At 40.9% G+C, this 17,807-nt stretch overlaps 1 protein-coding gene across 1 annotated transcript in view; it reads right to left on the bottom strand.

Moving 5' to 3' along the window:
• Positions 1-16,998, bottom strand: part of ITGA4 (integrin subunit alpha 4) — an 89,276-nt gene extending 72,278 nt beyond the window's left edge. The window contains exons 1-2 of the mRNA XM_053597701.1: positions 16,388-16,998; positions 15,910-16,031 (exon numbers count right to left, since the gene is read on the bottom strand). Coding sequence (XP_053453676.1) covers positions 15,910-16,031; positions 16,388-16,581 — 316 coding nt within the window. The 5' untranslated portion in view covers positions 16,582-16,998. The remainder of the gene's footprint in view (positions 1-15,909; positions 16,032-16,387) is intronic.
• Positions 16,999-17,807: the final 809 nt, after the last annotated feature.

Here is a 17,807-nt window from a genome sequence, read left to right as displayed (position 1 = left end):
GAAGTTGACGTTCTATTATGTTGAAAGTTGGGTCCTATACATTCCAAACTCTTCCTCTCTATTTTTTTTTAAATACGATAATCCTGAAAAATGAAGGAGTCTTGTTTTAGTACATGTTTTATAAATACTTATTCATCCTGTTAATAGAAGCAATAATTACTGAGTGAATATAATTACCCAATGTCTTCACCCACATAAATTGAAAACATAAGAAAAACACACATGGAAATTTTTTTTTTCAGTGAAGAAAAAAATTCAAATAAGACAATATTATAAAACCTACAATTGCAGGGCTATGAGGATTAACGAAAACTTATGCCTGTGCACACACAATTGCCTGGCACTTAGTAGATGTTCAATAAATGGCCGATGTTTCTGTTTCCCAGGGCGACTACGTGACACTGGTTTAGACTGAGCCAGCAGAGGGCGCACACGGAGCTGTGAGATTTGATAAGCAGCCCTTAGCTCTTTAATCCAAATGGTCCCTTCAAGTAGTTTTTTTTCCTATCAAACCCTATTACTCCTAAATTCATTATATTATATTGACTACATTCAACTATGTTTCTCACATATCTAATTAAACATGGCGGTGATGTTTCCAAAAGATAACACTTAGGTTTATTAATTCCAGAGTAATACAAATAATTTGGGGTAATAAAAAGCAAAATACTCAAGTTTTAGAGGTGATGCAGGACACCAAAGTACTAAACTTCCCAGATTTGTTCCTCTAGCTAGTCTAGTAACAAACGAATCAAAATATCAAAACATCGGCATTAGAAACCATTCTCAAGGTAGTTCTTTTTGGAAACACATGTATCACGTGTATTTAAATGTCATATTCCCAGACTGACTCATTGAAATCTGATAACAGGCAGCAATCACGCACAATTAATGAGAGAAAGAGTTCATATAATTATAGGCCTGAAAAAACCAGCTATTTCAGCCCCCGTTACTCGGATTTTATTTGATTCTATTCTAGTCTGTTTGGAAAGAGAATTCAACATAGAAGTAAATCTCTCAGTTCGGCCCCTGTAGCACAGTGATTACAGTGCCAGCCATATACACGGAGGGTGGTGGGTTCAAACCTGGCCTGGGCCAGCTAAACAACTGCAACAAAAAAGAATAGCCAGGCATGTGGCAGGCGCCTGTAGTCCTAGCTACTTGGGAGGCTGAGGGAAGAGAATCGCTTAAGCCCAAGAGTTGGAGGTTGCTGTGAGCTGTGACACCACCACACTTCACCCAGGGTGATATAGTGAGACTCTGTCTCGAAAATAAATAAATAAATAAAAATCAAAAAAATAAATGAAAAGAAGTAAATGTCACCAGAGAGTAGTGCTAATGTTTAGGGTTGCAATTTTATAAAAACCTAGGCTGATCCTGAGTCATTATTAGGCCTGAGAACTCTAGACAACCATTTGTGAATTTGATTCTAGGAAATCAGTCTTCTTCAAAAGCTTGCAGAACATCTACAGGAGTCTTTTTTAATAACTACTACAAAAAAAGAAAAAAAAATGCACCCCAATGGATATATTTAGTGAGCATAACTTAAAGAATGCTACTGTCTAATAATTAATATATATTATATTTTACTATATACCAAGCAGTTTTAAATCATGCAAACACACTTATTAACTCATTTAATTTTTATAACATCCCTAAGGATATTATTATCATAATCCCAAATTTATGAATTAGGAAGCTGAAACAAGGGCAGACTAAGCATCTTTCCTAAGGAACACGATGGGAAAGGATTCAAACCACACTATCAACTCCCACCATATGCTTCTGTACAGTGATTTATGACTAGCACTTGCCCATGTTAATTTCAGATATTGACATTTTTAATAATCCTAATTCTAGGATTATTAAATACTATACCCCTGTATTTCTAAAATAATCTACTACTCAAATATTACATATTAGCTTCCAACATTAGAAAATAACAGAAACATTTCTGTACTTCCGTGGTTTTCAATTAATAACTTGGATTTAAAAATTCATTTGAAAACCACCACTAATGTGTAGATACTATTTTGCATATCTTTGACATAAGACCAAAACAAAAATATAAGTTCAAACCTAGCCCCTGCCAAACTGCAAAAAAAAAATAGCCAGGCGTTGTGGCGGGCGCCTGTAGTCCCAGTTGCTTGGGAGGCTGAGGCAAGAGAATCACGTAAGCCCAAGGGTTAGAGGTTGCTGTGAACTGTGTGACATCATGGCACTCCACCGGAGGGCAGAACAGTGAGACTCTGTCTCTACAAAAAAAAAAAAAAAAAGAAAAAGACAAAGTCCCAGGGGAATGTGCTTGGTGATCAGAACCAAAGTTCTGTGCTTGGCTTTTGGAGAGAGGTTGTAAAAAATCTTAGGGGAGAATGGATGTAAAAAAATTAAGATATAACAGGAAGACAGCAAAGTTTAGAAATGTGTCTAAGACAAAGGACAAGTCTCCAGGCAGAATGTACAGGGTGGAATTAGATGTTGTGGAGACAATAATTGTCAGACCAAATGATAATATTCTAAAGACTACAAACTTTTGCAAGAAAACAAAAATTGGTATCAGGATAAGCTAGGCAGGTCTCACAAACAGAGGGTCAACATTTACCAGGGTCTTTTTCTACATAAGGTGTGATTTTAAAAGGGCACATCGATCTGAGTCACGAGGCAGAGCAACATGGCAGCCGAGTAACAGCTTCCTTGCATCTGGGCACCGTGAGTCTGGGGATATAGGACTCCAGGCATCTCTGGCTGGTGGGATCTGCCTATCATCACCCCTGAGAGGATACAGGGAGTCAGCGAGAGACTTCTGGACCCCAAGAGGAGGACTAAAACAGTGGAAAACCAACAAGTGGTCGCATGTGTTCAATCTGTCTAAACCCGCCCGCAACTGTGGGGTACTGTGTCTGATCAGGTTAGCAAAGAGCTGCTTACCTCAAGGGAACCACCCAACTGGGCACCTCCAGAAGTCCACAGGCACAAGAACTTAAAGAGCAAGAGGAAGTGAAAGGAAAATTAGGGCAAGGAAACAGATAAAAGAAATCACCCATTAGGAAGAACCAGCAGAAAACTCCAGGCAACATGAAGAACCAGTCCAGAACAATCCCGCCAAGGGACCATGAGGTAGCTACTGCAGAGGATTCCACCTATACAGAAATGTTAGGAATGACAGAAAGGGAATTTAGAATACACATGTTGAAAACAATGAAAGAAATGATGGAAACAATGAAGGAAACTGCTAATAAAGTGGAAAATAACCAAAGGGAAATCCAAAAACAGAATCAAATCAGAGATGAACTATATGAAGAATATAAAAAGGATATAGCAGAGCTGAAGGAAATGAAACAGTCAATCAGGGAACTTAAAGATGCAATGGAAAGTATCAGCAACAGGTTAGACCATGCAGAAGAAAGAATTTCAGAGGTAGAAGACAAAGTTCTTGAGATAACTCAGATAGTAAAAGAGGCAGAAAAGAAGAGAGATAAAGCAGAACGTTCACTGTCAGAATTATGGGACTTTATGAAGCGTTCCAACATACGAGTTATAGGAATTCCAGAAGGGGAAGAAGAATGCCCCAGAGGAATGGAAGCCATACTAGAGAATATTATAAAAGAAAATTTCCCAAATATCACCAAAGATTATGACACACTGCTTTCAGAGGGCTATCGGACCCCAGGTCGCCTCAACTCTAACGGAGCTTCTCCAAGACACATTGTAATGAACCTGTCCAAAGTCAAGACAAAAGAAAAGATTCTGCAAGCTGCCAGGAGTAAACGCCAGTTGACCTACAGGGGCAAATCCATCAGATTGACTGCAGACTTCTCTAATGAAATTTTTCAAGCAAGAAGACAATGGTCATCTACCTTTAATCTACTTAAACAGAACAATTTCCAGCCCAGAATTCTGTACCCTGCTAAGCTAAGCTTCAAAATTGACAGAGAAATCAAATCATTTACGGATATACAAACATTGAGGAAATTCGCCACAACAAGACCAGCTCTACAGGAAATACTTCAACCTGTTCTGCACACTGACCACCACAATGGATCAGCAGCAAAGTAAGAACTCAGAAATCAAAGGACAGAACCAAACCTCCACACTGATGCAAAAGATAAAACTAAGCAATGGACTCTCACAAAATAAGACGAATAGAATACTACCACACTTATCAATTATCTCAATCAATGTTAATGGCTTGAATTCCTCACTGAAGAGACATAGATTGGTTGACTGGATTAAAAAACACAAGCCATCTATTTGCTGTCTGCAAGAAACACACCTGGCTTCAAAAGACAAATTAAAGCTCCGAGTCAAGGGTTGGAAGACAATTTTTCAGGCAAATGGAATTCAGAAGAAAAGAGGAGTTGCAATCTTATTTTCAGATACATGTGGATTTAAAGCAACTAAAGTCAAAAAAGACAGAGATGGTCACTTTATATTGGTCAAGGGAAAAATACAACAAGAAGACATTTCAATTCTAAATATCTAGGCACCCAATTTAAATGCTCCCAGATTCTTGAAACAGACCTTACTCAGTCTGAGCAATATGATATCTGATAATACCATAATAACAGGGGACCTTAACACTCCTCTTACAGAGCTGGACAGATCCTCTAAACAGAAATTAAACAAGGATATAAGAGATTTAAATGAGACCCTAGAACAACTGTGCTTCATAGACGCATATAGAACACTCCATCCCAAAGATAAAGAATATACATTCTTCTCATCACCCCATGGAACATTCTCCAAAATTGATCATATCCTGGGACACGAAACAAATATCAACAGAATCAAAAGAATTGAAATTTTACCTTGTATCTTCTCAGACCATAGGCACTAAAGGTGGAACTCAACTCTAACAAAAATGCTCGACCCCACCCAAAGGCATGGAAACTAAACAATCTTCTGTTGAACAACAGATGGGTGCAGGAAGAAATAAAACAGGAAATCACTAATTTCCTTGAGCATAACAACAATGAAGACACAAGCTACCAAAACCTCTGGGATACTGCAAAAGCAGTTTTGAGAGGAAAATTCATCGCTTTAGATGCCTACATTCGAAAAACAGAAAGAGAGCACATCAACAATCTCACAAGAGATCTTATGGAATTGGAAAAAGAAGAACAATCTAAGCCTAAACTCAGTAGAAGAAAAGAAATATCCAAAATCAAATCAGAGATCAATGAAATTGAAAACAAAAGAATCATTCAGAAAATTAATGAAACAAGGAGTTGGTTTTTTGAAAAAATAAATAAAATAGAGAAAACATTGGCCAGACTAACGAGGAATAGAAAAGTAAAATCTCTAGTAACCTCAATCAGAAATGATAAAGGGGAAATAACAACTGATCCCACAGAGATACAAGAGATCATCTCTGAATACTACCAGAAACTCTATGCCCAGAAATTTGACAATGTGAAGGAAATGGATCAATATTTGGAATCACACCCTCTCCCTAGACTTAGCCAGGATGAAATAGACCTCCTGAACAGACCAATTTCAAGCACTGAGATCAAAGAAACAATAAAAAAGCTTCCAACTAAAAAATGCCCTGGTCCAGATGGCTTCACTCCAGAATTCTATCAAACCTTCAAGGAAGAGCTTATTCCTGTACTGCAGAAATTATTCCAAAAAATTGAGGAAGAAGGAATCTTCCCCAACACATTCTATGAAGCAAACATCACCCTGATACCAAAACCAGGAAAAGACCCAAACAAAAAGGAGAATTTCAGACCAATCTCACTAATGAACATAGACGCAAAAATTCTCAACAAAATCCTAGCCAATAGATTACAGCTTATCATCAAAAAAGTCATTCATCATGATCGAGTAGGCTTCATCCCAGGGATGCAAGGCTGGTTTAACATACGCAAGTCTATAAACGTTATCCACCATATTAACAGAGGCAAAAATAAAGATCACATGATCCTCTCAATAGATGCAGAAAAAGCATTTGATAAAATCCAGCATCCTTTTCTAATGAGAACACTGAAGAGTATAGGCCTAGGTGGCACATTTCTAAAACTGATTGAAGCTATCTATGACAAACCCACAGCCAATATTTTACTGAATGTAGTAAAACTGAAAGCTTTTCCTCTTAGAACTGGAACCAGATTAGGTTGTCCTCTGTCACCTTTACTATTCAACATAGTGCTGGAAGTTCTAGCCAATACAATTAGGCAAGACAAGGAAATAAAGGGAATCCAAATGGGAGCAGAGGAGGTCAAACTCTCCCTCTTTGCTGACGACATGATCTTATATTTAGAGAACCCTAAAGACTCAACCACAAGACTCCTAGAAGTCATCAAAAAATATAGTAATGTTTCAGGATATAAAATCAATGTCATGATTGCAAGAGGGACTTTACCTAACAATTGCAATCAGTGTAACCTGGCTTATTGTACCCTCAATGAATCCCCAACAATAAAAAAAAAAAAAATCAATGTCCACAAGTCAGTAGCCTTTGTGTACACCAATAACAGTCAAGATGAGAAGCTAATTAAGGACACAACTCCCTTCACCATAGTCTCAAAGAAAATGAAATACCTAGGAATATACCTAACAAAGGAGGTGAAGGACCTCTATAAAGAAAACTATGAAATCCTCAGAAAGGAAATAGCAGAGGATATTAACAAATGGAAGAACATACCATGCTCATGGATGGGAAGAATCAACATTGTTAAAATGTCTATACTTCCCAAAGCAATCTACCTATTCAATGCCATTCCTTTCAAAATACCAACATCGTACTTTCAAGATTTGGAAAAAATGATTCTGTGTTTTGTATGGAACCGGAAAATACCCCGTATAGCTAAGGCAGTTCTCTGTAACAAAAATAAAGCTGGGGGCATCATCATACAGATTTTAGTCTGTACTACAAAGCCATAGTGCTCAAGACAGCATGGTACTGGCACAAAAACAGAGACATAGACACTTGGAATCGAATTGAAAACCAAGAAATGAAACTAACATTTTACAACCACCTAATCTTTGATAAACCAAACAAGAACATACCTTGGGGGAAAGACTCCCTATTCAATAAATGGTGTTGGGAGAACTGGATGTCTACATGTAAAAGACTCAAACTGGACCCACACCTTTCCCCACTCACAAAAATTGATTCAAGATGGATAAAGGACTTAAACTTAAGGCATGAAACAATAAAAATCCTCCAAGAAAGCATAGGAAAAACACTGGAAGATATTGGCCTGGGGAAAGACTTCATGAAGAAGACTGCCATGGCAATTGCAACAACAACAAAAATAAACAAATGGGACTTCATTAAACTGAAAAGCTTCTGTACAGCTAAGGAGACAATAACCAAAGCAAAGAGACAACCTACACAATGGGAAAGGATATTTGCATATTTTCAATCAGACAAAAGCTTGATAACTAGGATCTATAGAGAACTCAAATTAATCCACATGAAAAAAGCCAACAATCCCTTATATCAATGGGCAAGAGACATGAATAGAACTTTCTCTAAAGACGACAGACGAATGGCTAACAAACACATGAAAAAATGTTCATCATCTCTATATATTAGAGAAATGCAAATCAAAACAACCCTGAGATATCATCTAACCCCAGTGAGAATGGCCCACATCACAAAATCTCAAAACTGCAGATGCTGGCGTGGATGTGGAGAGAAGGGAACACTTTTACACTGCTGGTGGGACTGCAAACTAGTACAACATTTCTGGAAGGAAGTATGGAGAAACCTCAAAGCAGTCAAGCTAGACCTCCCATTTGATCCTGCAATCCCATTACTGGGCATCTACCCAGAAGGAAAAAAATCCTTTTATCATAAGGACACTTGTACTAGACTGTTTATTGCAGCTCAATTTACAATCGCCAAAATGTGGAAAGAGCCTAAATGCCCACCAACCCAGGAATGGATTAACAAGCTGTGGTACATGTATACCATGGAATACTATTCAGCCATTAAAAAAATGGAGACTTTACATCCGTCGTATTAACCTGGATGGACGTGGAAGACATTATTCTTAGTAAAGCATCACAAGAATGGAGAAGCATGAATCCTATGTACTCAATATTGATATGAGAACAATTAATGATAATTATGGTTATGGGGGGGGAACAGAAAGAGGGAAGGAGGGAGGTGGGTGGGGCCTTGGTGTGTGTCACACTTTATGGGGGCAAGACATGATTGCAAGAGGGACTTTACCTAACAATTGCAATCAGTGTAACCTGGCTTATTGTACCCTCAATGAATCCCCAACAATTAAAAAAAAAAAAAAAGGGCACATCTACTCTGCTCCACATAAACGCTTTAAGAAATTTAAAAATTAAGTCTACAGTCTGTTTTTAAACATATTTGCTGTGAATTACAGTTCTTTATGTAATTTCTATAAAATGATTTCTCATCATTTATTAAATTTCATGTGGGTAAACTGAGAAAAACAAACTGCATCCTTGGGCCCAGTCCTGTCTATAGTTAAGTCCACATCCTCATGTTTTAGTTTGAGGTTTCCAGACATTCTTAAAAATCCCTAGCTGGGTGCCATGGCTCAGGCCTATAATCCTAGCACTCTGGGAGGCTGAGGCAGGTGAATTGATTCACATCAGGAATTGGAGACCAGCCTGAGCAAGAGTGAGACCCCCATCTGTACTAAAAATAGAAAAACTAGCCAGGAATTGTGGTGCACACCTATAGTCCCAGCTATTTGGGAGGCTGAGGCAAGAGGCTATCTTGAACTCAAGAGTTTCAGCTGTGAGCTCAATGATGCCACAGAACTCTACCCAGGGCAATGGAGTGAGACTCTGTCTCAAAAAAAAAAAAAAAATTAAAAATCCCTGCTTTAAAATTCAGTAAATTTCAAGTTCCCCATTCAGGAGTAGGTATTATCATTTGGATTGTCTGGTATGAGTAAATGGAGTCTTTGTAACCAAAGGCTGATCTCGACCCCTTGGAATGAGTCTGAAATGTGCAGCAAATCCCATAGGATGTCACCCAAATCTGGAAAGTGTATCCACTCGTTTCATATTTATTGGGCCCTTACATGTGCTCTTCAAAGCCACTCAGAGCTGGCTCCACTACTCCAGTTTCATTCCTGCAGAAGCCTTGCCTCATCATTCCTTTCTGCTCACCACTGGGTCATCTCTGTTGCATTCTCATCACATCATCTCATTATTATTAAACATATTGAATTAATGAAGGAACAATCCAGTTAAAAGAGTTGTCCCTCTGCGGTCTGGCTTCACCATTAACATTTGTCTTACCAAGCTCACTAGTAAATGGATTATTTCTAAACCAAATGAAACCTCATAAATTGTTGTTTAATGTCTTGGCAACTTTTAACATCGCCAACCACCCACCTCTTCTCAAAACACTGACTTCCTTTGGCTCCACAATGCTGCATCGACCTGATTTTTTTGCTTCCTCACTCGGCTCTCCTTCTCTGTCTCTTCCTCGGGCTCCTCTTTTCTTCTACAGTGGTTCTCAGCCATAGTTGAATATTGGAACCATGTGGGGACCTCGGGCAACACCTTGATGCTCTACCTAGGCCCACCCAGAGATTTTATCTGTTTGGGATGGTGGCACCAGAACTGGTATTCTTGAAGCTCTCCAGGATGATTTAAGTTCCAGCCAGAGTTGAGCAGAGCTCTGCTAGCCACCTCTCAGATGGTAGGAATCCTCAGGAACCTGCCCTTCTTTTGATCTAGTCACCCTACAGAGTTACCAGGTTAAACTCATTCACCTCCATGGCTTTGATTATGTCAATTACATTCTCACCTCTGAATGCCAGGACAGCCTCTCTCCTGCCCACCAGACCCAGGCATCCAACAGATTACTAGAAATTTACTTTTACATCTCACAGGATTCTCATGCCCATGAAACTCTTCATTTTTGCCAGAAAACTTTCTCTTTCTTCTTTCAATACAGTGCACCACCATCCACACAACAGCCTAAGTCCAAACACTGGATAATTTTTAAAGCTTCTTCTCCCTCATCTCTCTCAGTCCACGGTTGTTGACTCTGTCTTCTAAAGATCTGTACAATTCCCCCTATTCCCACTGTTCTAGTACAGGTATTTATAATCTGTAGCCTAAATTATAACAAAATCTTTCTACCACTGACTCATTATCTTCAGTTTTAAACTATTCACTCCAAAGCATTCACTACCCTTCATCAGAAGAATCTGTCAAACACACAAATCTGATCATGTCACACCCCAGTTTCAAACACCTTATGGTAAGTTCATACTTACAAAGTTGTACCCAAACCGTCCCCGCCTGCATCTCCAACCTGCTGTCACTTTACATTTTACAGTTCACCTGCCTGCATCCTTCAGGTCCTCAAAGCCTCAGGGCCTTTCCATGTCCTGGTCTGTCTGGTACACTTTCCCACAACCTCCTTCTCTGGCTAACTCTTAATTATTATTCAGTTCCTTGCCTCACTATCAATTCTTCAGGAAGACATGACCTTATTTTTTTTAAGTAGATTAGCTCTTCTCGCCATCCTTTCCTATACTAACCTAACCTACAGATTGTAAACCCCTTGAGTTTCTATGCCCAATTCCTGGCCCATAGGCATCCCTCAATAAATGGCTAAACGAATACATGTGCATGTATGATGGATTACCATTTCTGGCCCCAGAACTATTGCTAAGTAGAGATATATTTGATCCCGAAGTATATTGCCCAGCGACCAAAAAATGTTGAGAGAAAAATAAAGTACATTTAGAAGGCCTCGTCTCTCAAATTTGAAATGAATTAGAAAACTCATTCATCTAATCTGAAGATGAAGTTTGGGAAACTGCTGGAAATCAAGGATCTTCTTTTTGTTAACCTGATAGATTATTAATGAGGCTCTCTGTCTTGATTGTCTACATAAGTCACATAATAGCCTATGTTTAGGGATGATTTTTCAAAATGATCAATCTGTACCAATTAAGCTTCATAAGCTACAATATAAAGCATGTTGCAAAGGAAAAACAATGTTATTAAGAAAAAGATATTTAAAATTTCAACAATGAGGCTGTTGCCATTTAATGGTAAGCTATAATTCCTGTGAGTCAAGTAGAAGTGAGGGTTAAAGGCTGGCTCAGGCCTGGAATCCTAGCACTTCAAGAGGTAAGGCAGGAGGATGACTTGAGGCCAAGAGTTGGAGACCAGCCGGGGCAACCTAGCAAAACCCAATCTCTTAAAAAAAATTCTTATTAGAAAAATTAGGGTTAATTTATCATCAGTTTAACTATATAATGCTGATTAACTCAACTTCTTTTAAATATGTTATCATGAACCAGGAAGTTGGCTAGGATAACATAATTTTCAGAAAGAGAGTAAAAGAAGGCTTATGGTGACTAATTTGAGATGGCCATTGGTTTTTCAAGTAAGAAAAAGAGTGGCTCAGGCAGGGAGGTTGAAGGTCCCAAAACTAGAGAACATTTGATCTGGGGAAGGAAAGTGAAAGTCCGATTCTGTCATGTAATTTGCTTTTGTATGATTCAAGTCAGAATTATAGGTGTGTCCTTCACCCAGAAAATGTATAATAGATCCATGAATGTACGTGTTGGGTAGGAACTTACCCATCCTTTCTCCTACCCCACTGCTTGCATATTATTCAGCCATAAAATAAGATAGATACCTCGTATCTTTTGTAACAACCTGAATGGAACTGGAGACCATTCTCCTAAATGAAGTGTGGCAAGCATAGAAAAACAAACACTACATATGCTCAATACTAAATTGGAACTAGCAGATCAATGCCTATATGCTCACATGAAAGTAAAATTAATTTTAACATTTTATTGGACCTAATAAATCCAAAATATTAATTATGTAATCAATATTTTAAAATATTTATATCAGTATGTAATCAATATTTTAAACATTAATTAGTTCTTTTTGTACGAAGTCTTGGCAATCTGGTATGTAGCTTACATGACAACACCTCTCACTGCACACCAGCCACATTTCAAGGGCCTAGCAGTCGCACGCGGCCAGTGACTGCCACATTGGACGGTGTAAATATGTAATGTTAGACTATCATCCAGATGAATGTCAGTGTGTAAGCACATGTGGTAATTCCAAAGTCATCTGAAATGCCCTTTGAGTAACCAAATATAGACTATCTTTTTAGTATAATTTGATAATCATTTATATTTATTATTTTGTTCTAATTGTTTGAATATTGGAAACCCCTTAAATGTTTAACTGTGTTAATGGAGTCATTATTTGTGACATCTTGGTTCAAGAACCATAAGTGGACAATGTTTGCTTTAAACAAAGCACAGTGAGGACACAGAGAGCCTAAGCAGAAGATCAAGTGGCTACATGCAAGTCGCGTGCCGTGGTCTCAGACAGAGTCCTCCCGAGCCCTCCAGGGAGACTACCTTTCTCTGGTATCCAGGAAGGGAAAAAAGAAGATACAACTCTCACCAGGGAAGGCTACGGAAGAGAATTAATTGCATATGGAAAGAAAAGGACCTGTGGTGGCGTCCTTTTCCAAGTAGCTTTCTTGATGTGGCCTCTGCAGTCAATTCACTTCACTAAAAGGTATCCTTGCCCCACCTTCTCTCATCCTGGGAATTCTGGATAAATGGGCCTTTGCTGCTCTCCTGTGATTACAGCAGCTATGTGAGTACGGCACAGTATGTGACATCATCCCCAGGGGCAGGGTAGGTTGGAGGAAGTATTGACATCCTCTTTTGAGTCTATCTGAACCAACTGTTGATCTGAAATTCTACAGACTTACTATTTTGAACTGTGTAGGAGATGCACACCATTTCTGCACCTTCTTCTTCTTGACAGCAAGTAAAGTTAATCCGCATCAAAGAAGACCCTTTATGAACCTGGCAGTCATAGCTCACTCTTTAGTTACTATATGTATTTTTGATGAGTAAACAAGAAAACATTTTTCATGTGTTTCACTTCATCTGGTACATTTTAATATATTTAATGTTTTAAATTTTCATGTAATTTATTAGTCATCCTTATTATTAACTTCAACCTGCTTCTTACAGATAACATATAGATAATAGATTGAAGTAGAAAACAGGGATAAGAAGAAATAAACTACTATTTTGTGAATGTCTATTATGTGTTAGGTACTGAGCTAGCATTTTTGTTTGTTTGTTTTTTGAGGCAGAGTCTTACTATGGCACCCTGGGTAGAGTACCATGGCATCACAGCTCACAGCAACCTCTAGCTCTTGGGCTTAAGCAATTCTTTTGTCTCAGCCTCCCAAGTAGCTGGGACTACAGGAGCCTGCCACAACGCCCGGCTATTTTTTGGTTGGAGTTGTCATTGTTGTTTGGCAGGCCCGGGCTAGATTCCAACTCACCAGCTCTGGTGTATGTGCTGATGCCCTAGTCACTGAGCAACAGGTGCCGAGCCTGAGCTAGCATTTCTCAAACATGAGAATCATTCATATTTGAGCCAGGACAATTGAAGCTATTTTATAACAGCTTCTCTCTCTCACACACACAATTTTCTAGTACACACATCTTTGAAACTTCTCCATATGAAGTAGTACATAGCCCACAAACCTGAGAATCCTAAAATATCTTTGTTACCAATTTGTTTCATGGTGTTTTCTTTGTAAACTTTAGCCTCAATTTTATTTTATAGCTTTAAGTCACTTCTGAATTTGTTCCGAATAAAGAGATGCACTGTTTCTTCATTTAAGGAAGAAAATATACACTTTTTTTTTTGAGGCTGTTACATGACAAATAACTTCAGTCAATTCTTTGGCAGGTGCTCCAAACTGTTATGACAGCTACCACTGTTTTAACCAGTTAATTGAACAGAAATATCGTCTTCTTTTTTGTCTTTCATCTCTGCAGGTCCTTTGTATATTGACCAAACTTTGAAGGTTAAAACTATCACTTTGGCTTCTCGTTTCTAATTAATTTTATTAACCAATAAAACTTTCCCTTTACTTTATTACACTTTGCTTTTATCCTTTCATTTAGCCAACAAATCTTCATTTAATATTTGTTACAGATCCATTATGTGCACATATCATATTTTTTGAGAATATTTCTTTAGTCAACTCCTATGCTCCACACATCCAAAGCATTTAGGTTTTCCTTCAATTGACAGGCATCACTATCTTAAACTGTATGTAATATTATGACATGATCTATCCAGTTAAACACAGACATCCCAAAATAGAATCAGTCCCCATCCAGACAGGAAGTAGGTGCTAAATACTAGTAGCTATAATGTCACGGATCAGGAAACTATGACAACAGAAATGAAATTGTTCCCTCCTGAGACTTTGCCAAGATTCTTAGGCAGATCGAGGTTGTCTGCTTCACTCCCTAGCCTTCACCCCTCACCTCTGTCATGCAATGAAAACTATGCTTTGCAAAATTATTCCAAATGTACAGATTTATGAATAATTTATGCATTCCAATTTGCCTGCAAGGATAAAGGATGCTTAATAAGAGGTTGGGGCATATTCTACCTTCTCCAGAAAACTCCTGGAGTTTTATGGGTGCTCTCTGAGTTAAAAGTACAAATTTCATTAGGCTTATATTTTGTTTGAATTCATGCAAATAAAGGGAAACAGCTCCACAGTTAAAAAAAAAAAAGCAGACTTCTATAAAAAGAGCAAGTAGTTAAAGATGCAATAACTAGTGAATCTCAGTTTATTTATAGCAAAAATAAATGTAAAAAGTGCCAATTGTAATTTTTTATTCACCATTTACAGAGGATCCATCAGTTCAGCAGACAACACATTTGGACCCTTCACTTAATTGTATTTGTACTGAAGATGTCAACATGGAAAGAAAGGCCTTAGATTTTAGACCCCCAAATTGACTCGACTTTGTCTAGAGCTCTCACCTACCTCTCACTAGCTAAGAAACTATAGAAAAGGCACTTGCAGGCAGTGCCTGTGACTCATGGAGTAGGGCACTGGCCCTATATACCGGGGGTGGTGGGTTCAAGCCTGGCCCCAACCAAAACTGTAAAAAAGAAAAAAAAAAAAAAGAAAAGAAAAGGTACTTGCAACTCCCCAGACATTAACAGAGTTGCAATACACACACACACACACACACACACACACATATATGTATATGAACAATGTCAACTATAACCCAGGGTTGCTTTGAGAGAAAAAAATTAAGCAATATGTATAGCTGTGTCCAACACTGGAACAAGATGGGTCTGGATTAACAGTAGTTCCCCTTTCTTCCTTCACTTGTCTGTGTGCAAAAAACTTTGCTTTTGACTTTGAAACATGAAGCTTCTCCCTCCCCCATCAGTACACATTTTTCAAGTCCTCACGAATTTAAGAACAGACATTAAAAAACGACTGCAAAAAAGATTGACCCATTTAACCTGAGAGTTTAGGGAATGAAAAATTATCACGTGAAGCTTTATGTTAACTGGATTAACCATGGGGATGCCGATTTTCCCCGTGCTTTTCTTTTACGTTGTACATTCGAAGTAAAACTGTATCACGTCTTTGTAAGGCCCTTAGGGTAACTGGCAGGGTATGGGATCAATTCCAAATGCTATTCCTGAGATGCCCCTTTGCTGATTCTTTAGCTAGGGTGATAGGTCAGAGATGGAAATAAAATTCTTAAATCTTGGTTTAGTAAGATCCTGCCCTTAATATGCTGAGAGACTGGGCAATGTGCTTTACACATGGCGGGGCCGGTGGAGAGAGAGCTGAAGAGAAGGCGTCCCGGGAAACTTTCCTCTGCACGGTTTTGTCAGAGGACTGCAATCATTACCCTAAGCTAAAGGGAGAGAAATACGATAGAAAGAAAGATATCCTTCTATATGAAGACAAAAAAAAGGGTGTGGAGTTGAAATTGAAAGTCTACACGCTTTTAACTAGAAGTAACAGCCCACACGAGTTTTCCATGACTGTCCTACTGTGGTGAGCCAGGGAGGGGTGGTAGGTAATTCTTGATCCCAGGCCCAACTCACCCAGCTGGAGCTGTTCGCACGTCCGACCTGGGTTCCTTCCAATCCTGCATCTGTAAATCGCCCCGGGATTGACCACTGAAGTGTTGGCGAGCCAGTTGGCAGTGGGTGCCCCCACTACAAGCCTGAAGCGACAAGCGTGCACGTGCGCTCAGACGGGAGCTGCACTGCCCACCCCGCTCCCCTTCTTGACCACGGCGCAGTTGGCAACTCCCCCACCTCCTTCTACCCCCGGCACCCCAGGCACCCAGCCGCCCACCTCTGTCTCGCAGCGCCCGGGCCTCTCCCCCAAACGCACCAGGGGCTGCCACCCCCAAGATAAATGAGTGTCCCGGGGAGACCTCCAGCTAGCTGGCTGCCTCAGCGTTTTCCTCCTGCATTCTCCGGAGAGAGGGAAGTTTGAAACCGGCATGGAATCCCTGGGACGCGGTCCTCGTGCGCCCCTCAGACGCCCAGAACTCCCGAGTCCGACTCCACTCACCATCGGTTCCCCCCGTGGCTGTGCAGCACCACTGAGTAGCCGAACAGCGTGTCGGGAGGACCCTGGAAAAGCAGCGCGCTCCCGGTGTCCACGTTGTAGGGGCTCCCTGTCCGGACCAGCAACGGCCACAGCATCGCCACCTTCCAGACAGCGGCCCCTCCGGGGCTGAGGCCGCGCCTCGCTTCTCCAGCCATGAGCTCTCGGCCGGGATCATTCAACACCAACGGCCGCTGCCCCGAAGTTGCGCGACATGCGACGGTTGGCCCAGGGGAAAGAGCGCCCCAAGAGAAGAGGCGCAGTGTGTCCGGCCCCGGCAGGAGAGAGGAAAGGAGGGAGGGAGGGGGAGGGGAAGTCGCCAGCCGCGGGCGGGGCGATCCGGGCGGCCTGGGATGCCGCGCGCCCGCCGTGTCCCACGCCCCGATACTGCTGCCAGGAGCTGCGGGTGTCCGCGCAGTCCCGGGGCGCTGGCCGCTGGGTGGGGTCCCCGGCGTGGTGCGGAGGTGCAGGGTCGGGCTCCATCTGCCCCCGCGCGTAGCTGTAGGGGGCGCTGGGGGACCTCGGCTGCGCAGGACGCGCGGCCTGGCCCTGGCCTCTCCGCCTGCGGAGCGCGGGGTGGCTGGGGGCTGTCCCGGCTCAGCAAGAGTGGACCTGGTGGGGGAACGAGGCTTCGTCTTTCAACCGATGTGGGGAACTGGATGCGATGCCCAGAGTAGCCCAAAGGCCAGCCACAAACTCGGGGACTGGGGCTGCGGAGGGGAACCATCCAGTTCTTTAATTGATAATTAACCACTCTCTCTTTTTGGGGGGCGGGGGCATAAGCAGCCACTGGAGAAATTCAGAGGACTACAAATTGAAAACAAAACAAAATGAACAAACAAAAACCGCACGCCCTGAGGGCGCCTGGGGAACATTTTGGTGGCAAGGACGTTATGGCGATTCTCTTCAAGCTCCCAGCCCTGCAACCTTCTATACCCACTTCCTTGCTCCCCACACTTCCTCTTACGCCCGGGGTGAAGAGGCACGCGTGAGCAGGCGAGCAGCCGCAGGTTAGGCTACTGCTGACCCCAAAATGGTTAGGTTAAGGAGCACTGTCTGAATCAATTTGGGGGATTTCCTTTTCAAGCAGTCCCTCAATTGCTATGGGGCGCACCCGTCGTCAGTTGTGTAGACTGACATAGTGAGCCCCTGAAAATGCTCTACAGGACAGACCCACAACACACCTGAACTGGGGTAGTGGCTCTCAACCTAATACAATTCAGATGTGTTTTGTGTTTGAGTCAGCAACCAGAGAGACAACCATGGATAATTATTTGACTGATACTCACAAGGGATGCAGGTCTAATTATTTATTGTTGCTATATGGAAAAACAAGAAGAAATGAAAAGACTTCACCAAATAGCACATCTTAAGTTGAAACAGC

The sequence above is a fragment of the Nycticebus coucang genome, chromosome 7, assembly GCF_027406575.1.
Source record: "Nycticebus coucang isolate mNycCou1 chromosome 7, mNycCou1.pri, whole genome shotgun sequence".
Lineage (NCBI taxonomy): Eukaryota > Metazoa > Chordata > Mammalia > Primates > Lorisidae > Nycticebus > Nycticebus coucang.
This window is presented reverse-complemented; position numbering and strand designations above follow the sequence as displayed.